Below are 12,438 nucleotides of genomic sequence, written 5' to 3' on the forward strand. Positions count from 1 at the left end.
GGGAGGGTACAGGGAATCGAGACACCCTATACGTTACATATAACATCTACAAAGTGTTGCTCTAGAATCTTATACCTTCAGTTGAAAATCTGTAACTCGCATTCTGTCTGATAAGGCTTTATCCCTACTGAAGTATGATCCATTATTTCATTTTTAGTCAAAACGTTTAGGAAGTATTTTAAGACAGCTTATTAAGGACATTTTTTCATTATGAAAGACACTTGAACATAAACAAAACCTAAATAAATTTGGATTTATTACATAAGAAGCATGTAACAGCAATAACAAATATTATTTGTAAATTCTATTTCTCTGCTCTGCTTTCTCAGAAAAATCATTCAAGTAGCAGACATGCACAGGATCAGTCTCAGAACTATGAAACATCTGCTAAAACTTGCCAGTGGTGACTACAGTCAGAGATCTACCTATACTTAGTTAAAAAAAATGATGTGAAATACACAGCTCCTACCTGCTGGATAAGATGCATACATTTTGAAGACTGAACTCCATACGCATTGTTGACGATATGGGGAATGTCATAATTAGCACAAATCACAGCCAGTTCCTCTAGCCTACGAGAGTAACATTATAATTTAGAGAGCACTGATCACTGTAACTCATTACAACTCAGACCATTAAAAGACTGAAGGGTCTACAAAAAGGTCAAAATAAGAAAAAAGAAATTACTACCTCATGGCAGCACTTGTCACCTTAAGCTATAAAGGTTGAGAAGAAAATTCTTTTACCCTTTACATATACTACAAATTGTGGACCTAGGCTTAACTTTTTCATTGAAGGTTTTGTCTGGAAACCAGTAAATAAATCCCAAATCATTCTGCTTCAGACATAAGCATTTTAAAACACTACTTTAATGATAATGAATAAAGCTTTAGCTGTATTCACTTTTAGCTGTACACTTTTGTTCCTTTTTTTCTATTCAACCTGTAAATGGCCTAGTAGAAGTGTCTTGGGAATTATAAGCATCAATAACAGGAAGTTTTTACATGCTTCTGTTTATTTTAAAGAACTAATATTTCAACCCCTTGGCTAAAATCTCACTTGCATATTTCAGATAAACTGATAAACAGAAAAGATGTTCTTCAAAGGAATGAAGAACCCTAAAATGTCGGACTGTGGAGATCAACAAATGAAAATTTTGTTCAGCTGCTTTTTCAGAAATAAAGACAACTCTTTGCTTGCCTTTAGGAATCCCTGAAATCACAGTGGGCTCAGTCTGGATAGATTTTTCAAACTAGGACTTATGCAGGCACATAGACTATTTTAGAAAGGGCCTTCAGCATTTTAAAGATACATGTACTTACTAGCCCTTTTTTAAGCATTCCAATCCTGCTCTATTTTTTAAAAAAACCTTTTGATTTCGCCCAAACTTCTGAATATATTTTAGAAATAAAACCTACCTGAAAAAATAAGGCAATATGTAATAATTTCAAATTATTACAAGGTAGTAGTATTTAAAAAAAAAAAAAATCAGTAAATTCTAGACCTCAAACACATTTTTACTCTTATCTCCTTCTGTACAACCTCTCACTGTAATTTACTGACATTCATATAAAATGTGACAGAGTATGAAAACACTTTCCAAGAGGTGACATTCCTCTGCATTCTATTTCTCTTACATTACCAAGTGTTATGTAAAACAAAATCCAGCTCCAAGCCTCAGATTAAAATTTCTGAACCTCAATTCTTAGGAAAACATCATCACCATATCATCCCTAAAGAAATCACAAGTATTTAATGATTAGAAAACACCAGTAGTATAATGTATGTATTGATTTTCTACAGCCAAGATATTTGGCAGGAGCTGCATGTCCAATAATTTTTCACATTTATCAACATCCTGGATCCTGGACTATGCAACATCAACAGAATATTTCAGGAAACAGAACACTACACAGGGCAAGTTTTTCGCCTTCTGATCTGCTGATCTTAATCAGGCTCATTCCTCACCAGCTACAGAGACTCGGAGGGAAACAGTTCCCCTCTTACAGGCTTCCTCTCAAGTGCAGGTAGGGAATTCCACCAAACTGGAGACACACAGGAGGTACTGCTATGTATGTTTGTCTTTCTCACCACTCCAGACTTAAAGGAGCAATAAGCTACCTTCTACAAGTACTGAAGACAGAAAAGTCTCTTTACTCTTCCTAAAAATATTCTATTGAACAATTAGATCTATATTACAATACAAGGATGAGAGTGCTACATTTTGAAAATACATGATTCTGCAAGGGAAGCAAACAATTATGCACAGCATTTGTCTGCTTCCAGGGCCTAAAATGGACCACTAAAAGTGCTGCTAGTTAGATCAGAAAAACAAAACATGAATGTAAGTTCCACTACTACTTGAGTGCTTAAAAGTCACTAATAGGACTTACAGAGATATTTTCTAATTTATTCCTTCCTTCTCTCTTGCTTGTGAAAGTTCATAAAAAGAAAGCTTTGCTCTTTCTTCTAATATTAATGAAAGTAACAAGATACAGTCTAAGTACATTAACTGATAAAGACTTCTTTTTTCCTTTAGTTCTCTTTTAAATACAGCAGTCTTAGAGACAGCTCCCAGCAACAGCAGGTAAAAGACTGAGAACTGATGCCTCTCTGAGGAAGGGGGTTTATACACTAAGGAATTATTGCCATAAAGTTAAATAACACTTCAAAGGAAAGCTATAGGTCCACAGGCACAAAACCCTGACCTTTTAACAATCCTAAGCCACTTAAAATTTTAAAACACCACCACCACAACTAAATAAAGCCTTACAAATGCAAGGTATTTAAAAATAGACATTTAAAATGGTACCCTCCAGAAATGCTGCATGGGATTTTCCTCCCTGTAGGAAGATGAATGTTATGGCCTTCAACAGTTGACAATATCCTTTAAATAGAAAGTGCTTTCAAATCCCCCTGTATCTGTAGTATATCATAACACACTGCCACTACCTAATAATTCATCTCTTAGTTGCAGAGGACAAAACAATTGCATGTCAAAAAGAGGAGGCAGATAAGGAAAAAGATTCATTTACCCAAGCTATAAAATAGACTATTCAATTTTGATAGCTGTGATTTAAGTTAGCCAATAAATCTGCAAGTGACTTCAAGCAATGTTCATAGTATTCTGACAGAATTATACGGGTTTAACTTCCCTCTAGGAACTGGGTTAACCTATGATAAATATTGGGTTTTTTTTTTAAGATAGGAAAACAGAGCAAAACATATCTTTACTTGCCATGTTTCAGTATCAATAATGTTTCCTTCCTAAACCTGCAAATATTCAACTGACTTTTCCAGATAATGAAGTAATTAACAAAAAAGCATGCAGTGTAGATGAACTCTAAACATAAACCTTTTCAATTCTGTGATAAGTTAAAAACAATTAAAGCGGAACAACTGAGACACTACGTTTAAAACAATGCAAAAAAAGACATCTAACATCTCACACTTCAGTGTGATACACATGCTACACACCAGCCCATAAGAATACACCTCTTCAATTGTAAAATCTAATGAATTTGTTTCCTGATACTTATTTTCATATGTAGGAGAAATAGGTTTTGTAACAGTGGTGCTCATTTTGGACAAATGACTCAATATACCAAGTACTTTAGACACCTCTACTCCAATGTGCCACTTTCAGATTGAGAATTCTTTCAAGTGTTTCACAACCAAGGTACACACTGAAATAACATCTCTGATGTTCTATTTCCCATCCATAAACCGAACGTTCATCACAGCTTCAGCTAGCACTTGAATGACATCTTTGTAGCAACTACACAAGTTATGTATATGGACATGTAATATTAGCAAAGAATGCAATGTGGTTTCAGCTTCTTTTAATGGTGATTTAACAGCTGGAAATTCTAAGTAGCAGCATCATGCAATCAGGCAGCAAATGTTTGAACCAACGTAATTTACAGCAGGGCAAATCATACATTATACTTGCACAGCACATCTGCCCTAGATGCTTCCAAGAGTTTCCTTATACCAGTGTATCTTAATTCACCCTATAAGCATCAGTATAATGCTGAAAGAGTAATGCAAGCAAAGAGTTTAAATTTAGCTGTAACTTTTTTTTTTAAGTTGTATTAACAGCCTGGGAAAATTTGTTACTGGCTAGAAGACAAGAAGAAGAGGCAACAATAATATTAAAATGTGTTATTAGCTACAGAACTACATTTCCTATGTTTCTAAAAAGGTCTACTTTTACTACTTCCACGAAATGATAAGAAAACCACTGCCAAAATGACATTCATTTCACAAGAGATCCTTCATTAACCTCAGTTTTATGACGGAAGGAAAACCACTTGGATTATTCTCATGTTTTTAATGTAGTATTCTGAAAGCAGAATATTCTTTCATCCTCTCATTTTCCTTAAGTATCTTTACTGGTTTTTTGGCCATACTTAAGCGGTTTTAGGAAGATGGACATTCAAAGTAATAGAGATATTATTTGCTTTTTTTTTTTAACAGCAATAGATACCACACTTGTTACAAAGACTCCTTACCTATCAGGTACCCTTGGAGCAAAGCAAGACGTTGTAGAATGCACACAAAGAATATTTTCAGCGCCAAGAGCTGTGATTTTAGCCTCCACTGCTTCAAGGTCTGTCCGTAGCTCATCGCCTTCTAATACATTTTCTATTACCACAGGCTCAAAACCTGGCCAAAAAAAAAAAAAGCAAGACCTGAATTTTACCATCAAATCTCTGTTTGTGGGCTCTTAGCTCCAGTATAAGCCTGAAAAATCTTCCTGCTTTTGTTGTTTTAACAGATTCTGTCAGACTTGGATTAAGACCATAGATACATAAACTGTTTTATTGTACAATATCCATACAGCTAAAAACTACAGCAATACTTGTGTTAAATACTGGACTCCAAACAAAAGCTTACTGTACATTGTTTGCAAGCAACAGCAACATGTTTGAAGATCTTTTTAAAAACAGATGAACCTTTTCCCTCTAAATTAAAAAGAAAGTGTTTGAGTGGCATTCTTGTAAAACACTAGCACACTAAGCCAGCCTTTCTAAAATGGGATGCCAGTTGACAGAGCAATGGAATGATGATCAGTATGAATTGTCTTTCACCATATCCCTCTGCCTTATCCAATCTATAAACCTCCAAATTACTTCTTAAAAGATAAAAATATCTATGTCTGACCTCATTTTTAAAGTGAACTTTGTCATATCATAAAATACAGGCTATTTCCCAAGGCTTTTCTTTTAAGTTTGCAGTTTAAGTTTGCATTTAAGATGTACAACAGATGAACCTAAGGTTTTTCCTCAAGGACACATGAGAGAAATGCTTGAAAAAAGGAAGTTATCCCCTTCTTCTAAATGCTGGAATGCTTCCAGCTCAGGAACAGGCTGCTCAGGAGGGATGCTGAAAAACCAGTGAGGAACCATCAGAAGGCTACCAAGATGGCTGCAGTACAGCACACACAGCTTAGAAAGAAAGACTGCAAGCTAGACTTTTCAGGCCTGAACAGGCCAAGAAGGATCTCTAACAGCACCAAGCCATCTGAAAGGGAACTACAAAGGCAAGAGACAAAGATAAGCCCTCTTGACCCCACAATTTAAGAATGATGTGAAGACACTTGAATGCATCCAGATGAGGGCAACAAAGCTGGTGAGGGGCTGGAAGGAATGTTCTATGAGGAGCATCTGAGGACTCTGGGGCATGTCTAGTTTGCAGAAAAGGAGCCTGAGGGTCTCTCTACAACTTCCTGTGTAGGGGAAGTGGAGAGGGAGATGCTGAGCTCTTCTCTCTGGTATCCAGAGATAGGACATGTGGGAATAGTTTGAAGCTGTGCCTGGGGAGGTTCAGAGAGGACGTTAGGAAGCATTTCTTTACCCTGAGGGTGGTCAAATACTGGAATAGGCTTCCTAGAGCAGTGGTCAATGCCCCAACACTGTCAGTGTTTAAGAGGCATTTGGACAAGGCCCTTAATAATATGCTTTACCTTTTGGGCAGCCCTGCAGTTGTCAAGCAGCTGGACTAGATGATTGTTGTGGGTCCTTTCCAAGTGTTCGCTTCTGTTCTTTGGTATGATGTAGTAAGAGGCAACAACAATAAATTTTGGCTTGAGAGGTTCAGAACAACATTTTTTTCCTTCAGAGGCCTTTTGCTGGCTGTGTGTCCCAGTAGGAAGGACACTGCCATCAACAGGAAGCACACCAGACAGACCTTTCAATTCCATTCTAGAGAATATAGGGAAGATACGAGGTGGATAACAACCAGGTGATTAAACAGATCAACGCATTCACTCATGGAATACGACAAAGCAAAGAAAGGAGCAAGCCAAATCAGAGACCAGGTCATGGGGGAAGGAATAAACCAGGTCATTAGATCAATTCCAATCATACAGCAATTGCCAAAAAGCAACATCATTACATACGTAATCCTTTCTCTGTCCTGGTTGTGTTCGTGTCCCACCACCACTGGGAACGCTGCTTGTAATGGGCAGTCAGGGAGCCCCTTCCAAAAACTGGAAACCCTACCTAGTCCATCCACTACATAGGTAATCTCCCCTCACTCACTGCAAGCAGAGCCAGCCTTTATGCTGTTAACTTCAAAGGCAGGACACCTGATGTTAATTCTAAAGGCAGGGCACCTGGTGGTGACCTCCTAATTGGTTTTCACCAAAGGCTGGGCAGGCCTTGAGAGAAAACCAAGAGGAAGGTCTTTCCTGCCTGGTTGTTGACATCATCCATATGCCAACCTTGACTCAGGGCTGGGGGTTTAGACCCCAACGCTTCAAGAAGATAACACAGCACTACAAATTCTACCCAGAGAAGCTGTGGAATCTTCATCCTCAAATACTTTCAAGATTCAGCTACACAAAGGCATGGTTGACCTAATCTAGCACTTAACAAGTTTTGTTTCTTAAAGAGGGAAGCATGCCATGGTAATTGCTCAAATTTTTAACTTACCAATAAATACATCGGAAAGATTCTGTTTGAAGAATAAAACACTGGAAACCATATATTCCCTTCCCCAAACACGTGTGGCATGGCAACAATATCATGCTAGCTAAGGTGACTCGCTTTCTTAAAAAACAGAGGTCTGTCCAGTTTTTTGAATGAAAGCAAAGGAGAAGAGGAGGACAAAAGGGAAAAAGTTATTTCCAGAGCAGCATAACACAGCAGCAGCTATGTGAATTTTTCCTTCATGGCTCAGCATCATGCCTGAACACTGATGTTTAAGGCTCCAACTCTACAGAAGAGCTTGGACTAGAATGATTTATTGACATTGTTAGCCTTAATATGATTTTCAATTAGAGATCTAGAAGACAGAAACTGCATTTATTAGATAGTTGTTAGGTATCTGACACCTGCTTCTTGGCATACTTTTCACTGATAATTTTTTTTAGAGGTGAAAATAGCTATCACATAATTAATTAATAGAACTAACAGATCTATCATATTTCCTTACAACCTTCTTCATTATAAATGCAATATCCTGAGCTCGATGTTCTAAATTAAGCATAATATTCTGTAAACACTGCCACTTTTCTTATGTGAATCCTCCTTTTGTTCTGATCTGACTCCTTTTAAACACCTCTGCATCTCACCTGGACAGGATCCAGTCCCTGTTTCCAATTGTTTAGTCATTTTTATCTAATGAGTATTTTGTGCAAAAAATAAATGTGTCCTAGAAACTAGGACCAGAATCTATGCCACCACCTGCAGGTATGTGCACTGAGCTGGAAAATTACGGTCTCCCTTACTTGCCCTTTCCTTGATCCCATGCATCTGCCTGCAGGAGGGGACAGCTTGACTACAGGGATAGACTTCTATCCTTAGCCTACTTATAGTGCAGTAAACACAGAATTCCATTTGAGAAAAATTAAGGTTTGAACGAAGAAAGGCACCAAACTCATTTCCTGAGTGACACCGCAAGATTAAAAAGAAACAGGGCAGCTAACACTTCTCATGTTCTAAAAGAAAAGAACGTGCAAATCAGACAGCTTGTCACCTTCTGATCACAATTCCTAGAACACACATGCCTTCCGCATAAATCTAAGAGCGAGATTTGAACCCTGAGCCATGGCTTTACCTAATCCTCAGAACAGCAAATTAGGCATCCAACCCTGAGAACAAACTGTAACTTACTCGGTATTGTGTTCTCAATTAACTACTTTACACACCTCAATGCCTCAGCAAACACCTACATTTTACAAGGCATTAAGAAGACAACCCATACATGGACTGCATGTTAGAAATCAGGAGTGTACAATTAAAGCACTTAGAACTACCATGTGCCAGGCCTCTTCTGGATCCTACTGCAAGCACATGAATCGATCCCTCTGCTAGATGAAGTCAGAAGAATACACTGTGCAATCAGTTGGCTCCTCCTTACCTGCAGTTATCATTGATTTAAAGCAAGACTTCTGGTCTATACGTGGCCAAATAATGTATTTTGCCTTTGGTCTCTTGTGCCGTAACGTTAAAAAACATAGAGTTAGACTCATGCCAGTTGCCATAGGAACCACAAAGCAGCTGGCCACTGTCTGGACACCTGCACATAAAAACAAAGCCAGACATTAACATGAAGAACCCATGATGTGCCCCCACAAAGAAGAGAGATTGTCAGGTTTACACCTACCAGCCAGCTTTACAATATCCAGAACTATGGAATTAGCAAGTTTGTTCAAAAGGCTAGACCCTGCAGCCTTAGGCTGGACTGCAGAAATATCACCTGACCTTCCAATTCCATGGATCAACCTAAGTAAAAAAAAGTTGAAAACATACATCAAGTTTTTTCACATCTCAAAGTAATGATTCTTGCTGACTGAAGAGAATTTAACTCGATAAACAATTGTGGGAAATGCTGTATCTAACACATCATCACTATCTGCCACAGCCAGTTCCATTATAACAAATTACATGTACTCACATGAAACTTTTTTTTTTTAAACAATGTTCCAGTATCCAAGTATAAATTTGGAGAAGACCCATAGCAGCAACACCTTTAGCATATGGCAGGCTTCCTTTTAAGCACACCTCAGCACTTGATGTCTGTTGAACTAGCATTATAAACACTGATGTGTTCAGACACGACTCCAACAAAACAAAAATCAGCTGCCTGTAGCGTGGGATACCAGAGGTGTCGTGGTATTATACAGATACTCCACTGACAAATGCTTCATCTCCATAGGGCAAAGAAATAATATATACTGTCACAAAAGGCCCTGAAAGACAGCTGGGTTGATGTATCACTTTGCCCATCTTTTTCCACATCTTCATTTCATCTATATCATCCTACTCTTCAATTTATGTATTATCATATTATCACAGAATCACTGGGGTTGGAAAGGACCTCTAGGATCATGAAGTCCAACCTTCCTCCCAAAATTTCCCTAACCACTAGAACATAGCCTCAAGTGTTACATCTACTCATTTTTTAACATCTCCAGGGATGGTGGCTCCACCACCTCCCTGGGCAGCGCATTCCAGTACCTAACCACTCTCTCAGTGAAGAAATTCTTCCTAATAGCCAATCAAAACCTCCTGTGACACCACTCGAGGCCATTTTCTCTTGTCCTATCATCAGTAATCTGGGAGAAGAGACTAACACCAGCCTCACTACAACCTCCTTTTAGGAAGTTGTAGAAAGCAGTAAGATCACCTTGTGCAATACCAGCTCTCTCTGCATTCTGTTTATGAATTATGTTTGTAAACACCATTTATAAATGTTGGGTTTTATTTAGAACCTTTCAGGAGTGGAGGATTCTGAAACTGTTTCTGAAATCTAAGCTTACAGAACCAACCCTACCCACAGCTGAAAGGCAGCAGCTGCTCAAGCAAGGCTGTAACATACATATCTATTTATTGCTTTAATTCTGTTTCTGTGTTGGGAACTGAGTAAAACACAGGTTGATGAGTATATGGAATTCAGAACTCTTGGAGCAGTTTCACAGCTTCAGTTTTTTGCCCATTTCAAGCTACAGGTTGAAATCAACAAGAGCTTGATAAATAATTGAAACTAGCACATACTCCTCACCCCATCAAAAATATTTCCTTCCCTCAATTCTGCTGCTATGTTCTTAATAGTTTTCTCAAACTATTACTTTTTCCTTTCTGCATATACATACTCCTTCCTATGGAGCATTCCTCTCTGCAACTGGCCTTTAAAATTTATTGATCTGAAAGACAGCTTGAGAACCATCTCCTGCTACCTCCATCACTCCCAAAATTACCTGTAAAACTTACTGCAGAGTTAAGCGGAGTAGAGGACACCCCTATGCCTTTCCAGCTACTGCTGATGCTCACTGGTGAAGGTGAGATGCCAAGCGACAGAGCTGCACCAGACCAGCAGTAGTTGAGGGACATCATTTAGCAGTGCACTGGATAGACAGGTTAATGGTTGGATTTGATGATCTTCAAGGTCTTTTCCAACCTAAACGATTCTATGATTGTAAATGCCAGCCCAGGCTCTCTCTGGCCAGAAGCTGGGCATGTTTCTTCCAGCACTGTTGGAAAACAGTACTTCTTGGATGCTCTCTCCATTGTGACCCTCTACCTCCCTCACCACACATATACTAGACTAGAAAGCAATATACAAAACAAAACAAAAAAAAAGTCAAACTGACGTATTACTGGCTTTCTTCATTAATTTTTCATGGTACTGTAGGTCTTATGAAAGTCATTAAGCCTAAGAAATTTAACTTCAATATGGTAAAGCTTACTAAATTTCTGGTCTCTGACTTGCTTTTATGTTAATCTTTCACAGAGAAACATTCCAGGAAATTTCTCTCTTATAAAGATATTAAATATGACAAAACGCAAATAGCTGTCCACTGTTGTGGACATGTTTGATATTTTACAGCTACAATATGCAGTAGTTTTTAATAATATACTGATGAAAAGCTGCACACTATTAAAACCAACAAGTAATACACAGATTATTTTAAACCAGGAAGACCTCTACTGTCCTTGCATGCAGTCAACTCAACACCTGAAGCTTCTACCAGTCCAGCATACAGGATATAGCCCTGACAAAAGAGCTGTGTTTTGTTCAAGACTTTCCAATGAGTCATTAAAGAAAATTCACTGCAGAAAGTTTTATCAATTCAGTATTGCATTATATTGTTTTGTTCAAATGCTACCATGGCCTCAGATAAGATGACAGAATAAACCATGCCATTTAAAAGCACTAATAATAAATCTGAATAATTCAAATTGCTAGTAATTTGTACCTGTAATGCCTTCGGGCAACGAGTCCTGATGCCACTCTTCCTTCCCTCTCACCTACACCACAGTTGCCCAGAAAGTTATTGCTGTCCATTATAGCAAGTTCATGAAGAAACAGTTCTATGGTGCTTTCATCCCATCCATCTTCAGGACATTTCCCCTTAATAATAATATAAAGGTAACTACCAAACTTGGCAATTAAAAACGAACAAAATTTTATGCAGCTTGTTTGACTAATGTCACCTTTCTTTCCCACACTGAAGAGCAGTTTGTATTTTCATCATGCTGTTTTTATTATCTAATGTTATGAGCCTGGAAGCAGAAGAAAGTTAAATAATGATTTTCCCATACATTAAGTGCAATTTTGCTAGTATATCCTGATATTAAAACAGTCAGGATAGGTTTCACTTCCAAGTGTTCCTCAAGGCACACACAAAACCAGTGCAGCACATGCATGCTAATTACTCCCTAGAAGACTATAGGTTATTTGATGTATTCTCTAGACAAGGATCTATGAATACAACAGAGAAAATTGGATAAAAGGGTGATAACTGGGTAATATAGAACGAAAAGTGTTAATTGTAAGCAGGAGGGAAGTATAGTTTCACTTGTAACACACCTTCCTATCTGCATACTTTTCTCTCAAGTTATTAACTTAATAGATAAGGACATCACTTCCAGACTGTAACATGTCAAAACTGCAACCAGAGACATGCTCTTTCTTGTGCTCTTCACCCTGTTAAGAGCTGAATTCACCTCTGCAAATGGCAGAGAAGTTCCTTAGAGGAAAGGGACCCAAAAACCCACCGAAACCCTACCACAGCAGCTCAACCGTTCAGAAGGTTGTTTTACATGTCCCCGTGTCAGTAAAAAGGATTCAGTAAAACTACTTCACGTTCACACCACACTTCACAAATGAAGTTTGAAACGGTGGATGAAGTGACTAAACGTCCAAGAACTGAAACATTTCAAAATTCATTGATAATGAATTCTGTGCATTGGAGACAAATAAATGCATTGTTTTGGAACCTTACAAGTATGATATTTTAGCTGGTGTAGCAACATATTGGCAATTGTTTTAGAAAACCTTGTCTTTCACTGCTTGCTGGGCCCGTCCGGGCAGAGGCACAACCAGAGGCCGTAACCGTCTCTCCCAGACGCGGCCGGTCCTTTCGGGGCTCCTCAAGGCCTCTGCCCCGCGGCAAAGGGCGCCGAGCTCTCCCGCGCCGCCGCGGCG

The 12,438-nt window shown here is 38.4% G+C and overlaps 1 protein-coding gene across 1 annotated transcript; it reads right to left on the bottom strand.

Moving 5' to 3' along the window:
* Window positions 1-469: 469 nt before the first annotated feature.
* Window positions 470-11,391, bottom strand: LOC103776403 (O-phosphoseryl-tRNA(Sec) selenium transferase; the record flags this gene model as incomplete). Its single annotated transcript, XM_008943914.1, has 5 exons — window positions 470-572; window positions 4,515-4,668; window positions 8,368-8,526; window positions 8,614-8,732; window positions 11,207-11,391. Coding segments are annotated over 5 exons (720 nt in total), but the record flags the coding sequence as incomplete, so codon positions are not given.
* Between the last annotated feature and the right edge of the window lie 1,047 nt (window positions 11,392-12,438).

The sequence above is a fragment of the Merops nubicus genome, unplaced genomic scaffold (assembly GCF_000691845.1).
Source record: "Merops nubicus isolate BGI_N331 unplaced genomic scaffold, ASM69184v1 scaffold16837, whole genome shotgun sequence".
Classification (NCBI taxonomy): Eukaryota; Metazoa; Chordata; class Aves; order Coraciiformes; family Meropidae; genus Merops; species Merops nubicus.